General features: G+C 42.7%; 1 protein-coding gene across 1 annotated transcript; it reads right to left on the bottom strand.

Moving 5' to 3' along the window:
- Positions 1-2,631: 2,631 nt before the first annotated feature.
- Positions 2,632-23,179, bottom strand: sertad4 (SERTA domain containing 4). Its single transcript, XM_026151069.1, has 4 exons — positions 19,923-23,179; positions 5,579-5,751; positions 4,190-4,308; positions 2,632-3,982 (listed from the first exon to the last, which is right to left on the bottom strand). The coding sequence occupies exons 2-4, from the start codon at positions 5,730-5,732 to the stop codon at positions 3,098-3,100; spliced, it is 1,158 nt and encodes a 385-aa protein (XP_026006854.1). The 5' UTR covers positions 5,733-5,751; positions 19,923-23,179; the 3' UTR covers positions 2,632-3,097.
- Between the last annotated feature and the right edge of the window lie 987 nt (positions 23,180-24,166).

Genomic DNA, 24,166 nt, shown 5'->3' with positions numbered 1-24,166 from the left:
TTTTCATAGAGTTGCTCGCATTAATGATCAATGAATCAAATGCATTTGATTTGCTTATACTTGTCCTCTTAATTGCTCTGGAAGCAGTGAGAGTGCTCTAATATTTTCACACACTGTTTCTGTTTGGCATAGATTTAGGTAAATAAATGAAATAAGCACATGGTGTAATATAGTTTGTTCAACTGAAGTTGCATTTACCTAATTTTAAGACCTGATAATGACCAGGTTTCATTGTCTTCTGACATGTAAAACCTTACAAGTTAAAGAAGGTGTGCTTTCCTTTATACAACATAAAAACATTATTTTAGGGATGATTTCAGTTTTGTATGTTTCTTTTGCAATAATATTTATCTGTCCAATGACAGAAAGTGTAAAATGAGACGGTAACAGTGAGTGATCTGAAGTGGAAGCAGAGAGAGGGATGAGGCCAGGCTGAGCAGCAGGATCCAAACACCCCTGCAGCAGAAGTGTCATGAAAAGATGATCTCCCATCCTCACCTCGCAACAGAGCTGTCAAGATGTTCAGACCTGCGATTTAACCTCCCAGCTTCACACTGTTACATCCTACTGACACACACTCACATGGAAACTCTAAGCCACAATGGCTTTGCTGCTTTCAAGCAACCAGTAGCAATGTCATAGAAAAATCTGCACAGCATTAGCAATAATCCAGTAATTAGAGGCTACACACATGAAGCGCCATTACTCTATTTAACAAATGTTTAACTTAAAGCTTAACAAGAGAAATGGAAAAGAGAAATATGCAAGTACTGGAGGCTTTTTTAAAATCACAAATGTGGTTGTGTATATTTTGAAAATGTCCCTGTCTTATCTGTGGGGTTTAAAGGAAGCAGACGCTTTATGTGAATGTTGCATTGCAGGGACAATAGGTGTGCCAGGGAGCGCAGGGAGAAGTGTGGAGGTGACTGCTCCGAGCGTAATGTCAAAAAAATTAACATGAATTGAACAGCAAAGTGACACCTGAGAGACATTTGGCAAGAGCGGTGTGCTGCGGCACCGCACTCCACTGAACAGCAGACAGAACGGGAAGCAATTCAATAACCGGGAACTCACACACACATCCCCCGCTGCATTGTCGTATTTAAAAAAGCTGCGAGGATCAGCGTGATGTAAAAAGAATAAAAGAGGCGGCGATGTTTTTTCAACATTTCTTTTACTGAGCTTTACACTTGTCACAGAACATCACACAAAATTACCAGAGCAGGCTTGCTCTTTTGTTATTTTTAATAAGACAATGCAGTTACATGTTCTCGATTCACACAAAAACATTGCTCCGTCTTCCATTTTTAAGATTACCGCTGATAGTGAATGGGTTTCGGTGTTTTAAATTCCTTTTTTTCCAGTTGAATGTGGGTGACTCTACCTAACAATGTAAATGTATCTATCCAAATCCTTTGGGCCTTAAGGTCATTATCATGGGAAAAAGGAAATTACAACAACTGGATATTTTATGTCCATTTTTTTAACAGCTTTGGCTTCAGTTTCTGATCCTCAGCATTCGCAAACGAGACACAGCATCAAACAAGACCCCCACGATTAGTCTCCTAAGTGTGAGAGCTGGTTTGGTGCAGTGCCTGGCCTTAGTTTTGAATCAAGTATATGTATTTCACATTGGCCTGACATATTTCTCCCCAATCAATGTGCTTTGAGTACATTGTGCTTGATTTCCGATGCACAAAGACACAAGAAAACTTGAGGGCACATACACAGACGTGACTCTCGAGAGGATGGGCATACTTTCAGAGTTCAGTCATAATCACAGTTCATCATTTTGGAAAATACTTATTGTTTTATTTTCAAGAGATTAAATCAGAAGGTGTTAGCAGTTAGCGTGTCATACAGCTGACCATAAACACCATAAATGGGAGGACTGGATCTGTGCAAAGGAAACAAATCCACCATCCAACCAGAAATCTTTAAAAAAAACAAAACAAACAAAACCAACATTGCTCTATATATATTTACAGGATCTAATTATCATGCTGTCAACAAAATCTTTAAATTCCGAGTGTGTGATCCAGTTTTATGTTTTTTAGATTCATGTGATTTTTGGTAAACCAACAACAAACCTTCCCCGGTCGGATATGACGAGTATAAATGAGGTCTTTAAACATTTAGCATTTAAAGGCTTAAACATCGCTCCTTCAAAGTTTGCAGAACGTTTGTGCTTTGTCAGAAGAGGAGGTGCTAGAAAACATGCATTCCAAAGTACAAAAAAAACAAAAACACTTTTCAGGTGTCTAAATTTAGTTGAACATTTTTTTAACATCCCTGCATTTAACTACATGCCCGTGTCCTGTTTTAGTCAAACGCAGTCGCTTGGAATGCGAGATAGCTACGTTAAAAACAAGAACAAATACATAAACACGCCATATACATGAATCTATAAAAACACTAAGGCACTTTGAAAATGTGATTTAACAATGTTCATGATTGTGTTGTTTTAAAGTAATCTGAAGAATAAACGATATTGTGCCGCCGCCGCACTGTCGCGCGCCATAGCCTGAGTCAGCGTCAAAATCAGCAGTCACGCATAATCATGTGTGACCCCCCCCCCACCCCGATTTATTAATAAAAACAACAGCTCAGAATCAAGTTTTTTTTTAAATGCTACATATTATGTTGCAAACACACACACAGAAGCAAACACACACTCCCAGATCCACAACCCATTATTTCATAGGCTTGTTTAGGGTCCTGAAACGAGACCGTCGCACCAATAAAAAAGCCCCATTTGAGACCTTATGCTTTGTGCTGTGGGGCTTGAAAATGGTCTTGCAGACAGTGCAATAGCAAGCTTCACTTCATTTTGGGGACCTAAGACCCCGCCATATGTGACCTTGGTCTTTATAATTGTTTGAGAAATGTGTGCAGTGCCAACAGAGGCCAAGAAGAGGCTGTTTTTCTTCATCTCACTAATGCTAATGACAGCTGTGTCTGTGTACCCTGAAGTATAATAACCCATTAAAATAAAGCTGACTTGGCATTTCTATAGTGTAGGTAGCTTCCACCTTAATCTGTTATGAGACAGTTGTCGTCATCATTACATTTTTAGGAGACTTAGAATGCTATTGAATTATTGTCTGTGAGCCCTCCGATGCCAAAAGCTCAGCTTGTGTGGCCCTCTTTCTGTTGCAGTACAGTCCCACTGGCACTGTCTCACGCCTTCTTCCTCCTCCTCCTCTTCCTCCTCTTCTTCCTCCTGCTCTCCCTCCTCTTCTTCCACCCTATCTGTCATGCAGCTGTCCTCTGTCCTCCCGTGTGCATCACCTAGCAGGGTCCTAGTCCTACTTTTCTGGCTTGATTTGTTGCTAACGACATCAACCGAAGGCCCCGCTTGTCTTCTTTCATCATCGTCTTCCTCGTCCTCCTCCTCTTCCTCCCGCTCTTCTTCCTCCTCCTCATTTTCCTCCTCTTCCTCAACATCGTCATCCTCATCATCACGATCATCCACGGCCACTGCCAGCCCTAACTTACTATGGCTGGCCAGCTGAAAAAACGAGGAGGAGTGCGGTGCAGACGAGCAGGAGAGCGCTGCATCGTACATGGAGAATGGGAGGTGGAGGTAGTGTCCTGCGGCGGCCGCCGCGGCGTAGATGCAGCAGCATGTCTGGGCACAGTCAGGGCGAAGATCCCCCTGTCCCCCACGGACCATTCGGAAACGTTTGCGTAAGGGCGGCCCGGCTTGGGGCGCTAAGCAGATGCGGGCGGGCACTGCTCTGTGGAGTGCCTGGTGAGCGGGGTTAGTGCTGGGAGGCAGGATGCAAGGGCCAGAGGCAAACGCTGGGTTGGGCGGAAAGCACCAGTCAGTGCTCTGGAGGAGGATCTCTGCTCGCAGACGCCGAAGGAGGTTGTTAACAAGAACGGAGCGGCGGAGGAATGCCTCGGGGTCGTCGATGAATCGCATCTTCTCCAGGGAGAGGCGCAGCACGTGGGCACGCTCCTCCAGAACCGGTGCAACCTGAAGGACAGTTTTCCATTAGAGCTACCTGTCAGTGACCTGCCTCAATTAGTAACAAAATACAGAGACGGAAATAGCTGGACTTAAAAATATTTGCATTAAACAGCACTGATACTGTAAAGTTTGTGTTTTGGAATAAACTAAACGCTTCACTTTTCAACAGTCTTTCCACTTATTCTGTCTCAGTGTGTTTGTACCAATACTTACAGTCTGGCAGTATGTCCTGAAGCTAAAGGGTGCCTCATCATCATCATCAACAAACTTCCTCTTGAAGTACGCGATCCTCGACATTGAAATATGATCAGGAACTCGTCTGCAGGATGACTCTGCGCAGAGAGGGAGAGAGAATATCACCATTAATCATTTGCACTGATGAACTATAAGTTTTCACCATTACTGCGTGACATTAGCTAACATTAATCACCGACTGAATATAGAATATTTAGACTCCTGCTACTTAAAGGAACAGTTCCCAGTCCAGCCTGTCGTGCTGTTTATCCAGCTGTATTATTTCATCTGAGATGCCCAGTTTCGTAGAAATCCACAGTAGAGATATCCACCTTCTGTTGAATATATTGGACGCAGCTGGCACGTGCTATCATGCCAAAAGTACATTTGAAAGAGTCAGCAGCGGTGTCTCTTTTTAGAACCTACGACATGGTTACTAAACAAATCCACAAACCTTGCAGTTGCCTTTAAAATACATAAAACTACTCACAACAAGGTTTGTGGAGCTGATTTGTTATATATTTATTTGAGTAATCAGGTCTCGTGATTTCTGCAAAGAGACACTGCCGCTGTATTTTGGGTCGCTTTAAGCACTGCAAGCTTGAGTGTCATCTGCCTCGTATGCGAGCGAAAAGAGACATCTCTGTATCTCCAACACTACGTGACTCACACCTGAATAATCTAGATTTATAAACAGCACCACAGGCCAGAGGCAAAAACAGATCAATTTGATTTGGGGGTAAACTGTCCCTGCAGGCGTTTATGCAGAAGCCAAAAATAGTAAATATAAATGAAATATTTTTATATTGAAATTAATGTGCACACTATGGGGATGTTTAAGACACTGAAATACATGTTAAGATTTCAGAAGTGCCAAAGAGAGACACAGAAACTTTGTGAGGCGACCCCGACTAAATTTTTTTATTCTTGGGGTGAAGTCAGGGGACAAAACCTCAGAGACCAGGGTCAGAGAAAGGTCGGAGTCAGAGTTAATACTTTAGCTGAAACATCTGTCTAATGCAAGACTAAAATACCAACATATCTTTTGAAGCTTTTGCAGGGTCTTTGTCTTATGAGTGGGCTCTAAATTAAAATGGAACTAAGAAGCACATGCCAGCCTGCTACCATGTTAATTAGCTGACCGCTCAACACAACAGCATCTGCTACAACCTCCCATAAGAAGCGCTGCATGCTTACATTCTGGTTCCTGGAGAGCAAGTCGCCTTGATGAGGCTTGGGCAGATGGCTCAGATTACAAGGTCGAGCGTGGCCACACAACTGTTTTAACTCTGCTTGTTTTACTCAACAACTTTAATTGTGCAAGTTTGAATAAACAACTTAACTGTGCAAACATCAGTCTGTGTGTACCTGGAGTGAATTGTTCTTCGGAGCTGCATGGCGGGGCGGGGTTTGACAGGCAGGTCTTAGTGCAGCGCTCCGACTCCCATATGGGCTGGTAAGTGGAGAGCGGAGGGTCTCCCTCTGGGTCCAGGAAAGGATTCATGGACAAAACAAGGGTCATCTCTCTCTCCTAATCAGGTCTGGAATAAACAGAATAAAAGAACGACCAAGCTCAGCCTCCACTTATAAAGACATCACATCAACTTACGCAGTATTTGGAAACAGAATGATAAACTGAGTTTGGTTTATCCACTATTAGCGGTTAATAATGAACCGGTTTCCATAAATCTCACAAGCGCTCTGCATATGTTCCCCTAATGACGCAGTAAACGTTAACAAGCTGTTTATCTGATGCTGCCAAATACATTGATTTTGCGTGGAGGAGTAACCAGCTTCTGTTCGAGCTGCATGACACATCTGAACGGCAATAATGGCGAGCGCTAAAAATTGGCAGATGGTTGGCAGCTCCGTTATATGCGCAGTTCTGTAAAGCGAGGGACAGATGGAGAAATGACACCCACTCACACCATGAATTCCCTATTGATTAGTTGGTGGGAGACTTGGCGAGATGTTTGACACCAATTTGTTCGGTGAAATGGATCCCACACATCAAATCACACTGGGAAGATTGTGTCAACAACATGATAATCTAGGAAGCGAAGGAGATGACGTGCGCGGTGCCAGCAGGACCGGAGCACAGGGCATACGATTTGACAACATGTTTCCAACAGGCACTGCGCTTATTTGATTCTTATTAATGCTGAATTAAGTGTGAACAGAACAAAATATTTCACTCTGCACCACCTTACGTTTGAAACTGAAGTGACGCCGCTAAGACACCAAGATATTACTTGGCAGCGAGCAGCAGTAACCTGCCAACTGAGCTTTTTCAATCTGAAAACAGAGCCCTACTGTGAAGATGCCGAGTGGCCCGACAGCCAAAATCTGTCTGTGATCCTGCGAATCAGCAGAGAGACGCCGAATCGCTCTTTTGATCACAGTGAATGGCTGTCATTTGGTTCACTGTTGATATTTTCCCCCCTTCATGCAGAATGCAGAGCCAGCTGTTTGAGTTATCAGCTGCCGGACCTCCTTGTCACCACCTTTCCTCCTCAAAGCTTCTCCTGCCCCTCCTCCACCTGCCCGCTCGAACAGATATCATCGCCCACAATCCATCCTGACAGACCAAACTGAGGCGACACCATCTCAGCCTCACCCCTGTTGGGTAGCTGATTAAAATGTCCGCTTCAATAAGCTCCCAGTTTTGCTTGGCTGAACAGTTTTATTTCTCTGTGCAGCTTTTCTAGCGTTTGCCTTTAACTGACTAATCAGGCACACCTAAAGCCAACGAAACATCAGCTCAGACAGAGCTGCTCTCACCAATCCAATCTACTCGTCCCCGGGGAGTAATGGATTACACACAACGGCGGTGCATACAGCAGACATGCTTTAAAACTCAACATTGCCAGTCTTGTGCTATTTTTTTTCTACACCACTGCAGTTGTTGCAGCAATCTGGCAATGTAGTTAATTTTATGCTCCATTTTATCCTCACTCATGAACAAGACCCCCTGTGAGCTACGACCTCATGACGGCAGGATTTACACGTCGCCGCGATTGCACGAGCTGCAGCATCGGAAGAAATAGCCAGCGGGGTCAATGAAAGTGAAGTGCATATTTAGGAAATTAAGCTGATACAGACAAGAGAACAACAAGTGGTTAAGCTTGCAATGGAAAAATGTAAATGCAAACATCAAGAGAGAACAAAACAAACCAAAAAACTGTGTTTGGCAATCCACTGAATTACTGTCACTGCATGAAACTCAGCCTCTTTGCAAAGCTGTGACCTAGAGAGGGTCATTTAATCGTCCACTGCCTCGCGATGGGTAAACGCGAAAACATCTAAAAGTCGGTTAGAGTACACACTCTTTGGAATCGACCAACATTGAGAAGACAGGAGTAACACCAAAGATCAATAGTCTCTCCTCATCATATCACATATTTTCAGACCTGCAGAATTAGACAATATCATTTATGTTTTCGTACTTTGGCTTTTCATAATTCACTTCTTCAACAAAGCTGCGTCACCTTTTGCAGCTTTGCTTTCAAACTAATAAAAAAAAGTCACACAGTGACACAACCAGTCTCTTTTGAGGTTAAAGTGCTGTTTTTGTCAGTTTTAAAATGTACTAAATAGAGCACACACTTAGACCAATATTGATTTCTTTTAGGCAGCTAAAATCCACTTTGCTGCTGACCAGTTCACATGGCTTTAGCTTCTATCCCGGGCTGTGCTCCTGTCTGCTGGATCCGCCTGTTATGAACGGTCACAGTTTTTCAAGATTTCAATAGTCATGCTACGCAAAAGCAGAAGAGAACACTGGATATTGGTAAAGTGTATATAAAGTACATTAAAGTGTACAAATGGGAGAAACATGTAAAACCAAAGATGATTATAGTAGACAAAATATTTTGTGTGGAACAAATGAAAATGAAAAAGTGACATTTGTAAAGGTATGTAAGGAAAACACATCCACCCATCTTTTTAATTGCTTATCCACTTAAGGTTGGAGGGAGATGACACTGGGACACTGGGAAAGAGGCAGGATATATCCTAGACAGATAAGGTCAGGATGATACGGTTGGGCGAGACGTCCAACAACCAACATCAGTCCAGCAATCGCTGAACATTTGGGAACAAATTTGATTTGAAAAGAAAAAAAAGGGCTGGGAAGCTGAAGAAATGAGATGAAGGACTCCCTGCAGCCTCTAAATGAACAAAGAAATTTACTGCAAGAGGTTAACATAGCATGTTAGCTCAGAAAGGAGACAAACTTGGAGAGTGCTGTCCTACTTAATCATTTCAACTTCTTGTTTGAAGCCAACTTAATGCAACTTACTTAATATTCATTTTGTAAATTATGGTTCTGTTAGTTCAAGTATGGATGCAGTCTCCCTAAGATGCTTGAGGTTTTAAAAACAGGATTTTGGGTGACACCACAGTGGCTTTGTCCATCTTCATCACACACAAATAGGCTTAGAGGAGCAGCTGGTGAATTTTGACTATATATGGAGGAGAAAGTGATGATTTTAAACACTTGCCCTAAATTTGAGGTAACGGGCACACAGACTGTGGTACTGTGGTTGGGGAAATTCAGCAAGCAGATTTTAATGTCGGCACATGTGGAGGAATCAGACGGAGAACAGGCCAGAAAGAGCTTGAGGGTTTTCTTCTGACTCCCCGCTGGAGCCTGCAACTCAGCTATTCTGGTTTTGGTCATAATCCACCATGTTACATTGTGAATTATGCACATTTTCTAACATGCTGTCAAATTAGTCAAATCATACTTCTGTGAACTGCATTTCACTGCTGAGGGTTTCCACACCTGAGGACCACCAACTAAGGCCAATTATGTCACTGTTATTGAGCGCTAGTGCCATGCTTCATTAGCAGCTTTGGCCCCTCTCATCTCTCCACCCCAAGCTGCTTTTTTGCCCTCAGCTATTTTTCCCTCCATCACCTCCCCTTACCGCTGCTATTGCAACGTTTGCTCGGGCACAAAGAAACAAGCATGCCATTACTCCCTCTGCCCTCCGTAGGGACCTCCATCTCGACATCCCCTCTCCCTCCTTCGCTCGTCTCTTTCATCCCCCCACCCTCTCCGCCTGAATCCCTCTCTCAGTCTCTTGCTGACATCCTTTCAACAGCGGTCACAGTTGACAGCTCTCTGAACCAAGGGGGTGAAGAAAAACAATGAGAATGCCGACAGAGCAGCTTCCCTACATGTGCAGCAATACTTCTTGTTCTTCAAAGAAAAGGAGGGGGAGGAGGAGGAGGCAGTGAGAACAAGTGTGTGTGTCTGTAAAAGAAGAAGGAGGAAGAAACGGAGGGTTGAGGAATAAAAGCAGGGAACGAGGGAACGAGGAGAGAATAATCTCTCCTCCCGTTCTTTTTCTGAATGTGTGCATTTCAGGGGCAAAAAAACAGAAGAAAAAAAACTGAGTGTGCACAAGTGTGTGCTAGCATTGTGTGAGTGCTTCACCTCTGTTCAGTCACAGCTCCTCTGGCTCCATCCCTCTTATCTTTCTTCTCTCGCAGCTTCCCTAACTCTGTCTGACTCTCCATCTCGCCTTCTTTTTCATTACACTCTTTGATGATGAGAAGTTAATTGCGGTGCCAGGGCACGAGACAAACCGTGGGAGGGATACAGAGAGTGATCGCGAATAGGAAGGAAGACTGAGGGGGGGAAGCGACAGAGGGAGCGCGGGATAGATGGTATGAGTCAGGGAACGAAAGATAAGTGCCTTAGGAGCCTTGTCATGAGTGGAGACAGATCGCCTGCAGGGATGATTTCTGCTGCTGTGATTGACTCCCTCCCTCCAGCGTTGAGACAGGCAGGCGAACACACACTCAGACACACACAGCTTGATGTGTCCTGAAACATTTTGAAAGGGAAGCCAAGAAAGGACCACAAATGCTGACCACGGTGCTCAGACACACATATTTCTATGGAGGTGTTCAGTTATCACAGTACTCCGCAAAGGTGTTGGACACGTCGCATGCTTACATAGTCATTTATCATGCAACACCATTAGGGTGTCAAATTTATTCTGCACCACGGCTGCAAACGTACAGCTAACATCGTGATCTTCAGCCACAAGGAGAAGAGCTTAAGAGCGAAACTACAAAACTTTATAATGTCAGGTTAAACTTCCCAAGTAAACCATCCTATGAAATGTAAGTTGCAGCTGGGATTTTTTTATTGTTCTTTGGGCCTAAATAAAGTGACAAAATCCAACAATAGAGAGGATTACAGATGAATCCATGACACACATTAACAGAACTTATCTGGTGTTTTTTCCTCAGCTTTCCTTCTGCCTTCATCCTGTATTAGATTTTAAAAATTTCTCACATTTGTTTTGGATATGGATTACATTTGATCCTTCTCATGAGAAATACGCAGAAATGCGTCTGTGACCGGCAGTGGGGCGAAGCAAACCCCACTGCTTTTACATGAAAGGGCACAAGCTCCACATTAGTTAGTGTGTATCTTAATTATGGTTTTAGTGTCGTAGAGTTCATTAATCCTGACATTCCTTGATAGCCCCCAAGGTAAAGCTAAGTAGGTCAAATTCATTTCATAGTGCAGCCCATCAATGGGAAACATCACAGAGTCGGTCTGAGATCAGACAAAGAGACACGACAGCCTGAAACAACAGAACCGTGACAGGTTTATTGGAGAACTTGAACAGTTCTAGAAATAAAGCTTCTATATAATGCATTTAATATTACATAAAAACTGTATTTATCTAATTACTGATATGTCTCGCTTCTTGTGTTCATATGTACGCTATACATATTGTTCCTGCTGTTCCTAGAAACTGCTGCTGTAATACATTAATAATCTGCATCTCATTATCTATGTAAATGGCTCATGTTGGTTATTTTAGGTGTCCATTTATCGATACACGTTTTTAGGTACACCTTGCTAGCACGAGGTTGGACTCTTGGTACTGGCAATTCTTTTTCTTAATGGAAAAGATTGAGCAGGGTGCAGATTTTTCGGCTGAACACCTATGATGAGATCTGGTGTCATGTTTAAAAAAAACGTTCAGTTGCTCCTTTGGTACCAAGGAGCACAAAGTGTGCCAGGAACATATGACTCACAGCATCGTGTTTTTCAAATATTTGAAAAATCCATGACTCCAGTTTAATGAACCTGTGAGAATTGGAAGCTGAGCTTCCTGTTCTTAGCTGACAGGACTGGCTTCTGGTGTGCTCTTCTGCTGATGTGCTCTGCACTCAGAGATGCTCTTCTGTGTTGCATTATCTGAGTTGCTGTTGCCTTCCTATTAGCTGAAAGTGATCTGGCTATTTTCTTTAACCTCTGACATCTATGAGATGTTTTATCCCTGAACGTCGAACGTTCCCTGTAAACCCTAGAGATGGGAATAGCAGCCCATCTGCCACCAAGAGCTATGCCACGTTTAAAGTCTAATCACCTCTCATTCTTTACCACACTCAGTTTTTCGACATCTGTGAACTACTAGACAGTCATTCAATTAAAAAATAATATTAAATAAATAAAACTAATAAATAAAAAATACACACATCTTACTGATCTCTGCAGTCAGTAACATTACACATAAAGTGCAAACATAATAGCAATTGTATAAACACACACACAAACACGCCTTTAAAGTTTAAAGGCGTGAAATTGGACTGTCTAGCCTTCTGATTAGCGTCACCGCTGTCTCGGTGGAGTTTAATAAACTCGGCCGTCTGCTCCTTGCTATCTAAAATATAACCAGACACTGGTGTAAATTCTCGACTGTCTCATACTTCTGTTTAATCAGTTTTCTGTTTGACGTTTAGTCAGCTGTGTGAAAACCAAGGAGGAACCCACCCGGGGGATTAATAAAGTTTTATTTTATCTAATCTAATAACTTTAATCTCAGCCAAACCGATTTACTCACGAACAAACAAAACACTGAAAAAAGCCCAACAATAACATTTTTAGGTTGTCTAAGTGACTTATATATTACGTTTAACCCGAGCAGCGAAACTCCGCGGTGATCTGAAAATGATGTGCCGGGAGTTGTGCCGTTCTCGGCCGCATCAGTGACCCTCGAGCTCCCGGCTGGCTGTCGAGCTGGTGGGTAGCAGACGCCTCTGAAAACGTCGAAGCACTTTTGCAAATATGGGATGTCTTGATAAACCGAGCAGATATTTGATGTTTACACAGCTACTTTCTCGCCTGAAAATATGTTAAAAGTTTATTTTGTGACCCAGAAAGATTAGTATGAGTAATTTTAAAACTTAGTAGCGGCCGCCATTGCTGGAAACTGGAGTTTGGCTGGGCCGCGCTATGAATTCTGGGATATGGTAGTAATTTGGACAGCCTTCGGCGCGTCGCTGTGACGTAATCGGTCTACAAATGCGGCCTCAGGAGGATGCAGCCCATGAATTTGGACATGTCCAGAGTATAATCGCAGCCTTTGCGGTTAGAAATATGCTCGGTGTGATTTTCAGCAGGTCGTCTTCATGCCTAAGTACACTGAGTCGCTGCCATGTGATTAGATATTTGTGTTAATAAGCAACTGAGCAAGTATACCTAAAAAAGTGTCCGGTGACTGTATGTGACAAAAAAGTTGGTTTTTCTTGACGTGAATGTTGGCGTGACACCTCCTATTGTACTGTGACCCTCCTGACTGGAAACCACAGCTACAATCTTGTGAGTGGTGTCACACATACACCTCCAACTATGACGGTGTTAACAGCTGGATTTTACTGGACTTCGGTGTTCATCTTCTTCATTTTTCTGCAGCTACATGCCTTAGAAGTGAACACTGTACCACTGCCAGCAGCTTTTGTTTTCACATTTTGTTTGCAACTGCTGCACAGCATCCACACACACACACAGCAGGTTTTTATGCTGAACGTGATACTCTGTAGTCACAGGCATTTATGACATTAAGGTGGGTAAACCAGGACCCTCAGCTCACAGTGTTTTAATATATGAGAGCGTGTTGTCTGCATCTTGTCAGCTGCTGTTTTTTAGGAATATTTAAGAGAAAAAAAAATGAGCACCAGCCAAACATGGGGGATTTTATTTGTCCACTGATTCTGAGAAGCTTTGAAGCATGTCTCTAATAAACTCTGTGCTCTCTCTCAAAGTATTTTTCTCTGCGGCCTCAAAAATGCTAATCAATCCAGCATGTGTTTAACAGTGTGTGTGTGTGTGTGTGTGTGTGTGTGTGTGTGTGTGTGTGTGTGTGTGTGTGTGTGTGTGTGTGTGTGTGTGCTAAATGTTTACTCCCTGTTTCTTTGGCCAGGTTTTTACTTCAAGCCTTAGGGGAGCAGATAGCAGGGAAAAGATGTCTGTGGTTTTCGCATCAAAATAGATCCCGGACGGCCTGAGAGCTTCGCACACAAACATGCGATGTGTCACGACGTAACAACCACGCAGAATCAAGCAGATAAATTGTGCAAAAGGGAATTGCGCAGAGGACACAAGTGTGTCGGCAAGATTTTGTTCTGCCATATTCCATTGCAACAAATGCACAGCCAGAGCAACAAGAGCACAAATTCTGACAAGGAGCAACTATGTTTGCAGTCCTCAAATCTTAATAAAATAAATAAATAAATAACCTGCTGCAGATGTTATATAGCTCTAGATAAGTAGGTAATATTATAAGTGTGAACACTGGGGTCATGATTAGGTGCTTCTGGGTAAAAAAATGACCTTTGACACAGAGATATATGAGCAGTAATGTAAAATGTGGAAACATCAATGTAACTGCAGTTTCTTCTCTTTTAATGAGTAAATTAATTCCTTTTTAATTTTAATTATTGTCCAAAAGATGAAAAATCTGTAACACTAAATTGTTATTATTCAAGTTTAAAATACAAATTGGGATATATCAAAGTTTCTATAAGAAAGTCCAAAAATGAACGAGTTCTGTATTTCCTGAGGTGCTCGGTCACTGAAGGGCTCCTTTGATGGCACTGAATGCCAGTAAGGTGAGGTGAAATGCATTTAATACAATGCATTATAAAGCAGTGGGTATCAAACTCTCTGGCCCCAAAGCACAGAAAAAGGGCAAACCAAAATTTCAACACGCATCTGCCTAAAAAACCTGACGTCAGTTCTCGACTTTAATGTCAGATGAGGGCCCTTTTGAGCACGACACCGACATTTCTTTTTGCTTTTAAAAACACTTTGTCTACTTCAGAAGAGCTGACGGTCTGATAAACTCTCTCTCATATTTCATTTCCAGGTGCCTTTACAGCTGGTATGGCACCATGTTGGTTGGGACTAATATCATACATTTAAATTGTATTAATTGCTTTTTGTACCTCTGCAGTAATAATAGCACACCCAGGCTTGCTGTGGGACACCATCTGGAAGATATAAAGCCCTGAGAAGCACACTGATATTGACCTTATGCATATGCATGAAGCAAAAAAAGGCTTTTAAAAATTCACTGTCAACAGCGTCAGCTCCTGTCACTGTCAGCCTTTGTGTGTGTCAGTACTTGCTCCTGCACAGATACAGGCAGGTGCGTGCGTGTGCTGGCAGTTTGTGTGGTGGACCAAATCTAAGCGACACATCTCCACAGTGGGAAGATAAGTGGGTGTAGCCCTGAAAGAGCTGCCTGTGGTTGCGTTGACGGGAGTTTCAACAGCAGGCTTCCTCAGAGCTCTGTGATCTCACGGCAGGCACTTTGGATCTCGCAGGAAGAGGAAAAAGTTGAGTGTCGGCACTGCCTTCGCTGCTCCCTTGCTTTTCTTTATAGTGTGATGCCTGCTGCCTCTGCTCACACACAGACACTGAATGCTGATGTGATGTGACGGGGACAGCGGCACTGAAACCTGTCACATGTGGAGTACCTGTTGTGTCTAGAGATACCTGGCCAGATGCATCAATACAACACGTGGTCTTTTCTATCCTCAGTCTCGCTTTCACTACAGAGGCTTTCAAATACTGAAAGCTTCTAGAAATGTGCATCTGACTGCAAATGCAAATAAAGTACAATTAAATGTGGCACAAAAGCAGCCAGAAACCCTTTCGGCAACTCAAAACTTTAAACAGCATCATCTACAATATGGATACAGAAATGTGTACTAACGAGAGCTTACACAGTCAATAAATGTCATTCCAAAAGGATGCAGCTGCTTGCACTGATTCTGCGCTTCATTAACTGCATTTCCACCCACCTGTTTGTGTAACACAGAGTTAAAATAGCACCTTCAAAGTGCGAAGCTGAGAGTTGGTGAATCAGAAAATGTGACAAAGAGCAACGGAAACAAACTGTACATAAAGTGATACAGCGAGACAAAATCCTGGCTTTCTATCGCTTTGGGGTTGACTTGTTTTGCCGTTGTAATGTTAAAAATGTTAATTTAGTAGCGTGTCTGCCTCAAAATTCAACTCACTAAATAATTGACCACTAAAAGAACTTGGAGTTGCATTTGTGTCAGCGATCATTTTCCACTTATCCAACGCCAGGTCATTTTGGACGCAGGCTAGCAGGATATTGGAGGCATCCTTCTCCCCAGCAAAACTTTCCACTTCCTCCCAGGTGATTCTGAAGCGTTCCGAGGCCAGATAAATAATAAAGTCTCCAGTCGGCTGTTCATGGAAAACCTTCAAAGGGAGTCACCCATGAGGCACCCTGACCCAATGCCCACATCACCTCAGCTGGCTCCCGTTGGCATGAAGAAGCAGCTGGAAAACTGTATACAATGAATTTCTCATTATGCAGGACAAGAGAACATAGTGCTGTGAACACCTCACAGTGTATGGTCACTGTTAACCATTGAGGAACAAATAACAGTGTGGAAGTCTTAGCTAGCAGCTATAATGTGGTGACCGTCTGATTGTTTTAATTAGCTCCTTTGGCGTGCTTTTTTATCCAGTTTAAAGCCAACTTGCTTCCAGCTTCATCCCAGACTGGTGACCTATCCAGGGTGTATCCTGTTTATCATCCCCCACTTATCCAATTCAGCAACCCTGAACTGGATAAGAGGAAGAAAATGGATGAATAAAACCAGTATAATCCCATCTGTGAGGAGTTCATAAAATCAGTCGGAAATATTGGACTAATTGTGGTTATTTGGAAATTCTGAAAAGTTTAAAGTAAAACTTATTAATCAATCAATTGAAACAGAATAAAATCCCTGCTTTAGTATAATAAAATACCCACAATGTGTTTTTTATTATTATTAGCATTTTGTTTCTTTTTAACACTATCATTAGTATACACGATGCATTAAAAAACGAATGTTATTTAATAAAAATACGTAAAATATAAACAGAGATTTAGATGCTGACACACTTTGCATAAAAAATAAGTGCTGCAGGTTAATACCAGCTGGCAGAGAGTGGCAGGATGACTAATAAACTCTATGAGAGAGGATGAACTGAGGGTGATCAGCATACTTTAACTGAGAACTGTAAGCTAACACGCAGCCCACTTCTTCTCAATATGGAGAAGCTACGACCCATCAACGCGCCTGTTGAAGTGGGGGCGGATAGTGTGCGCGAGTGCTGGCATCAGAGGGTGAAGCAGCGAGAGGGAACAGATAGAGAGTAGATAATAGCTTTCATGACATCAAGATCTCCTTCAGAATAGCAACAACAAGGCACTGTGAGCCATGAATCAAAACTGAGACACTCAAATGGAAAGCAATTAGCCCCCTGCTAGTGAAGTGGACCGCAGTCAAACAGAAGCAGTAGCCATGCTGACTAAATCAGAGAGAAACGCTGCAGAGGTGTGAACAAAAAGTCAATCAACAGGTTTTTTTCAGAGATTTAAAAAAGCCCCGAGACACATGTCAACAGGGCTCGTATCGCTGGCCTTGTCGACAGACGTGGGCAGATACTGGATGCTTTTTCCTGTTTTTTGGTGTTAAGTTCATTAGTAATGCAATGACGAATTTAAAATGGTCAGTTATGGTTACAAAAAGGACTCCTGTGTGCTAATAAATGCCAAAACCAAGCTGAACCCCCCCCCCCCCCCCCCCCAAATAAACACTGATATATGACCAGAATTTCACCAGTGGTACACATCTGGCAATACAAAAAAAAAAAAATCACAAATAAGTCCAGCTACTCTGAATGTCCCAATTAAAATTGAAATACAGCACGAGGCAAAATTCCCACCATCTGAGCTGGAGCTGTGCAGACTCTAAGGCAGTGGAGTTATGCTTTTATTTGGTCCAGATTTACGTTTTCTATCGAGCAGCTACAGAAAGCAAAAATGATTTCTGTCTGGTGTTTGTTTCAAGGTCAAAAACTGCAGCTCCCCAAGTAACTGCCTCCTCTGCTCTTACGCTAGTATTTTCTTTCTTTGCTTTTTTCTCCTTTTTGCGTTGCATCTTTGATTGTGCTTGTGCCAGCGTGCAGCCTGTCAGGAGCTATCAGAGGGGCCGTCTTGGCCGCGGTGGCGTGACTAAGCTGGGTTCAGGGCCCTCGAGGTTTTCACCGGGCGCTCTTCTTGCTGAGCGGTGACACATGTGTTGTGACAGGGAAGCTGCATTATGGACTATCTGGGGACGGCTTGTTGTGGCTGTGAGGGTTCACGGGCCGGGGTTGTGTGTGAGTACGTCACTGCCGATGCTCCCAGAGGTGGACATGCCGCACATTAAAGACAAGCAAGGGCATCGTGTGTGTTTGTGTACAAAAAAGAAAAGAAGAAAAAGCCACCACATTGTCAGATGACAGTATAACAAATCCACTTTGCTTCTTCCTTCTGAACCTGTGCATGAAACCAAAGGTGATTTTTTTTTAAGCTAATAAAAAAATGGGAGTGAAATCCTCCAAGACTGCACATGTGTTAGCAGTTATGATAAGTGATTAACTACTTTTCCTTTCTGGAATGTGAGGCATTTTGAAGCAGTGTTTGTACATGTTGCATTAATTCTGTCAGGTCTAAATTCACCCCAGACACCCACACTAAAGCACTGAAAGAAACCTTTGAGAAAATTCCTCTTGAGCCGCAGGATCTCGGGCTGTAAATACTGCCCGTGAGCTCCTTGCTATAAGCGAGAGCCGTGTCGCACCTTCCTCTATTTTTACACTTAATTGTGCAGAAACAAACTTGCGTTATCCTTTCCTCTGAAGTTGCTCTCCGTCCTTGTGTGTCATTCTGGAGCACAAAGGAGCATTCATGATGGGAAAGCTGTGCCTGAGGGGGGGGAGGAAAAAAAAAAGTCTGGGGCTACACCCTGCGGTCCTGACACACACACAAAAACACTCACTAAAGCAGCTCAACTTGTCTTGGCTGAGACCTTTTACACAAAACAGAGCAGGGAAAGAGAGGGACAAAGGGGATGATGTGAAGCCAGCCAGCTATCATCACCACTGACGTCCCTTCAGCATTATTTTTCCAGACTTTCCTTTGCAGTGGAGTCTCTATAATCCACTACATCTATCCTTTTTCTGCTTTTCTGCCTAATTACATACCAGTGCAGGTTTGTGTATGAGCCGCACACTTGTTAATTTTATGCTTGGCACCAGTGCGCTGAATCTCCTTAAGCGTACACTACATGTCTGCTAAGAGCCATGTTTTGCAATGCTGCTCCAGATGTGAGTCTCTGCGCCCCACTGAGGGAGATGAATAGCTGGGGGGGCTGCAGGCTACCTACAGGTTCACATCCTTAATGAGCAGAAGAGTCTGCTGAGAGCGAGATATGATTGATAGCTCAGCAACAGAACTGAAAGGGGGAAATCACAGTGAGGCTTTTGATAAAGACGGTGGGGTGGAGGGGCTCTGGCAGGCAGCAAAGAGAAGGGATCTGGCATCGGACTTGCCCGAGCTGGATGCCAAGAAGCCGTCCACCGTGCTGCAGAAGCCCCGACGCTTCCTCTTGTTACAGCGCCTCTCGTCTGTACTGTCTGACCTGGATGTTTCTCCCTGTTGCGTGCTTCACTATATTCCACATAGCACTTTTCACCCGCCTCCAAGGGAAACAAATAGCAAAGGTGGAATTCCTGGCAAGTGACTCCGGATGTTGTTGGCAGCGAGAGGAGGTGAAGCGCATCCAACACTATTACCAGCCGGCTGCACTCGAAGCCTTTATTTCACCAAAACAGCAGATACAGAAAGGCGGAGGGAGATGATGTTTATTTATTGCCTTCACTCCATTACGCATGCCAGGCTGGAATTTTTTAATCCCATCTGGGGCTAACAGGGTGTTAATAGTCCACCCTGGGAGCAGTGGATGCTTGTGACTCTAAGCCCGAGAAAGCACAGAAATGACATCAAGGAGACAACAGAAGATCAGGATTGAGCTAAATCGCCTAAAAGCCTGTCCTTTCAGAAGGCAGCAGTAATACAGGCAACCGCCACTTCAGGATTTGCAGCCAAGAGCAGTCGCCACAAAAATAATGAAGTGAGGCTGGATGGGTGCCAGGAGGGTGGCTGGTTATGTCAGCCTGCGTAATGTGTAGGACCTCGGTGTCTGTCACGTCAAACCAGTGAGCTATTGAGCGCCCCGATTCTCATTAGTCCCGCAGGTAGCAAGATCTAAATCAGGTTTATCCAACAGTTTACTCAGGTCGGTAAAATCAGGAGGACGCACAAAAACAGTTTCAATAAACATTTTCCATTCACAACTTAACATGTAGCACATTAAAACAAAATCATAAGCTACTGTTTAACAAGCAGACTGAAAACAAGGACCGCGCAGTGATTCAAAAACGAACCGAGACCATTTACTACTTCATTTTAATAGCCTACTTTTACTTTCCAGCGCCGGGATCCTGAGCACGTTCACACATTAGAGCGAGCAGATATGATCTTACCTGACTTGAATTGTTTGGACCTCGTCCTCGGCTCCACACTTGCTTTGTGGTAACGGCAGGAATCCAAGGTGCGTTAATGAAAAACGAAAAAACAACAACAACCAACTACTAAATAAATACTACCGCGTCCTCCGGCGGCTCTGCCTCGGTCTAATTTTAGACTCCTGGCAGACACGCGAGGCGCACAGGCGGGTTTAAATACTACTTGTGTAATTACCAGTTAATTAGCGACTTGTCTACATACTAATCAGTGAGCGCGCGCCGTTTTTCTTACTGCACCCGCGCGTTTTTCTAGACTGCAAAGGTTGACAGATGCTGCAGCTGTTTTATTTGATGTTTTCTTGTCTTCTCTTCGGCGGAGGGATAAAGGCGAGCCCCAGCGCTGTCTGTGGTAGTCCATTCACGGTGCTTCTCCGCGCAGAGGGTCCCGAGCTGCTCCCGTCGGTTGACAGTTAATATGAACGTGCGGCGGAGAGAAAACAACAGCAGCAGCGCCGCAGCTCCATCCCGACCAGTACTGCTGAGGAGTTCACGGCCTGCTCGGAACTTCCCCCACTCTCCCGTTCTGAGTGACTTATCGCGCCCGCGTTATTGTATGTCGATTAATTTTATATTATTTTTGCAAAAAGCACCCGCAGAAGAGCGTTTTTATTAACACGTGATAGGTTGTTATGTGGGGGATCCCTGGGTACAAATTAAAAGTCAGCCAATTCCAATGTCATGTCCACGTGGTCGAGACGACCTGCCGAAGTTCAAAGCCACCATCAGAATGAGGAAGAAAGGTAATTTAAGTGAGTTTGAACGTGGCGTGGTTGTTTGTGCCAGATGGGCTGGTCTGAGTGTTTCAGAAACTGCTGATCTACTGTAATTTCCCAACACGGTCATCTCTAAGGTTTTCAGAAAACGGTCAGAGAAAGAGAAAACATCCAGTGAGCAGCAGTTCTCTGGAAGATACCAAAGGTTACAGGAAAATGGCCAGATTGCTTTGAGCTGCTAGGAAGGCAACAGCAACTCAGATAACCACAAGTTACAACAAAGTTATGCAGAAGAGCATCTCTGAACACATAACACATCCTAAAACATTGAAGCGGCTGCACTAGAGCTGCAGAAGAGCACACTAGGTGTCACCTGCCAGCACAGAACACAGCAGAAGCACAGCTGCAGCTTTGTGATGCTATCGTGGGAACATGGACCAAAGTCTGAGAGGAACGTTTCCAGAACTTTGTTGAATCCATGCTATGAAGAATTAAGACCGTTGTAAAGGCAGAACCAAAACTGTAAAGTATCTGTTATTAAGTGGAAAATGAAACAGCTTGTGCTTTTTTTTATTGTTTTTCATCAGGATTATGTGTAGCTACTGTTGCTGTTTATTCCTCGTCTCAGTCCTTTTACTCCATCAGTATATGGGATGACACGAAAATATAAATATGCAAATACTTTTGGTAATAAAAATAGATTTCACGTGCTGCTTTCTGTGCCCAGAATGCTCATTGGATAATCTGACCAGTGTAAGACAGACACATGGGTAAAATTCTGTAACATGTTGTAATAAAGTACAAATACTGTCCAAGGATGCCGGTGTCCCAAGTTCCTTTTCTTAGTTCCTTCAATAAACAAATACGTCACTGAAAAATATTGTGAATTTAAAAAATATATATATGTATTTTTTTTGCATGGCTTTTGTTTTTCAGAGGATAAGGTAGAAGAAGATATTAGCTAATTATTGTGAAAGTTAGAGACTAGTTTCTAAACAATCATTACTTTCTTTATAAGTATATTGTATGTAGCATAAACATCCACCTTGGCCCCAATAATCCAGCATCCCTCAGGCTCAAATTTAAACCTGTTAATCAGTAGTTGAGAATAATTTGAATCCAAGTTGCAGACCGGTATTGCTTAATCTACTTAATATTTTCTTTATTAACCACTTTACATAATCCCCTGGTCTCTAAAAAGCGTGTACTTCGGCTTTTGACTGGAGCCATCAAATGTTGGTATTCTGCAGACACTCTGTAGGGCTGTTGTTGCTCGCTGGAGAAATGAAATCACCTCAGTGTTTGGATTATAGTTAATGAAGCCAAGTGCTGCAGCAGTGTGCGTGCCTTTTTGTAAGTTTGGATGCTTTCGTTTATATCTGCCTGAAGAACTACTTTCTCTTCTACTTACTAAAATCTCCTTCAGCTTCAGTTAAGTTTAACTAATGTCAGTAAATTAATGCCTCTTTTGTTTGTTTTGCAGGACTACTTATTGCTCAGCCATCCTGGCAGTTGCTTATTGTTTTTATTGGCTACACCATTGACTTCATTTACTTTCTCAAACGTCCACGTGCACTCTGGCTGTAATAATATAATTTCCGACAGCACCTGAAGGATTCTAACAGTTTTTTTTTTCAGACAGGTTGTGTGTTGGAAGATCTGCTCTGCAGGGATGTGACCGACAAAGAGAGGGGAGGGAGCAAACCCCTCTCATCTGTTATGCATTTCCCCTTTGATTCCACAGCAGCCACTGAATCTTATTTTCCAGTGTTTCTCCCTGAGAGCGCTTTGTTCTGCGTTCAGCTGTGGAACGTGTCGGGGAACACAGTTAATTGTGAAAACCTTGTATCTCTGATCTTGTTTTCTCTCTCTTTACCTTCTTTTCATATTTAGCTCAAACTACTGCTGGGTGTCAGGATCACACAAAGCAGAGGTGTCACTTCACCACAGCAAAGTCCCCGACAAGAGGGGGGGGGAGGGCTGACAGCTTTAAAGTTGTCTGTCTGTGCAATAAAAATGAAGCTGGAATTAATTACACTCTTGTACAACAAGTGCAAACATATTTAGGTGTAGAGTAACAGATATCCACCTAAAGATGTGTTTGGTTTTTTTAACGTTCCATTTCTGTGCCATTTTTAGGATTTCTGCAACAGAGAGGTATTTAGATGTACACTCGGGTGTAGCTATGATATCTTTGCCTGTGGGGCAGAAACGTTCATCAAAAGATACCACTGTACAAGTGAGCCCCTCTCCGCATGAGCTGCAGGCAGTCTGATTTCGAGAAACAACACCGCCACGCTTATTTTGAATTCATGCAAATTTCGGTGGTTTACATTTAACGGAGGAGAGTTAAAAGTTTATAAAGTAAGTGAAGTTCAAACATTGACAAAAAAAGAAAAAAAAAGAAACAGGATGCAATGGTTGCTCCACCTGTTGGTTATTTTGTGGAAATGCAATTTAAGGCAAATTTTAGGACATTGATTCAAATGCAACACACAATTCAATAAAAAAAAACCTCTTACATGATGATGTTTCTTTGTTTTTTTTTTTCTTTTTTAAACAATATTATCACATAGAAATTCTCTATCAGAAGTCAATTAATAAGACAGTTTACAAATCAAAGTCAGTCCAAAGTACAGGAGAAAAATACATTTACAGGTACGTTAAGACACTGTAACACAAGGTTGCTGAGTGAAAAACAGTAAGGCACCGATGCCTCTGTGGCATAGGTAGTTTCTAAAAAATAAAATAAAATCACAAATTAAAACCAGCCTTAAAAACCAGAAAATTCTTAAAATCTTGTAAATTAAACGAAAGCGTAAGAAACGATGCAGCAAACGTACAAGTCTGAACACGTAATTAGTGGAACACAGCCTGTGAAAGATTAACACATTCAGAGCTCGTCAAAGGGATGTTAAACAGGTTTCTGTCGTTTGGTACGGAAGCAAAAGAAGACCAGCAGAGTTTAAATGTGTACACTGCACTGAATTTAAATGTACAGAGATCTGTTTTTAATTTCCTGATTGGAAATTTTACTTCTGTTTTTGTAAACAGACCACATTAAACAGAAAATTCATATGTCAAAAGTTTGCTGTTGTACATCTTAACTTCTTCAAACGACCCTGAACTAACCTAAAACTTTAAATTCTGCATTTTAAAATGACTTTCAAGTATTTTCACTTGTTTCTAAAGCACTTCATGGTCTCACATGCTGGCAGCAGATGAAGTAGTTGGCCATCGGGTCCTTGAGCAGCTGCTTGAGGACAAAAATGTTTGTTTCAGTTGATGAAATTAGTAGATTCTCTTTCCTAAAAACCCCCCCAAAATGCACTGCTCTATTGCAGAGGAGTCAAATTATTGCCCTCCAACAAGCAAGGAAAACAACTTTGGAGAAGCTGAAAGTACTAAAGCCGGGTTAAGAAATGTACAACACATTATTGAAATCTGGAAAGAAAAAAAAACTTGACTGATCATGATCACAATCACTTA

The sequence above is a fragment of the Astatotilapia calliptera genome, chromosome 19 (assembly GCF_900246225.1).
Source record: "Astatotilapia calliptera chromosome 19, fAstCal1.2, whole genome shotgun sequence".
Lineage (NCBI taxonomy): Eukaryota > Metazoa > Chordata > Actinopteri > Cichliformes > Cichlidae > Astatotilapia > Astatotilapia calliptera.
This window is presented reverse-complemented; position numbering and strand designations above follow the sequence as displayed.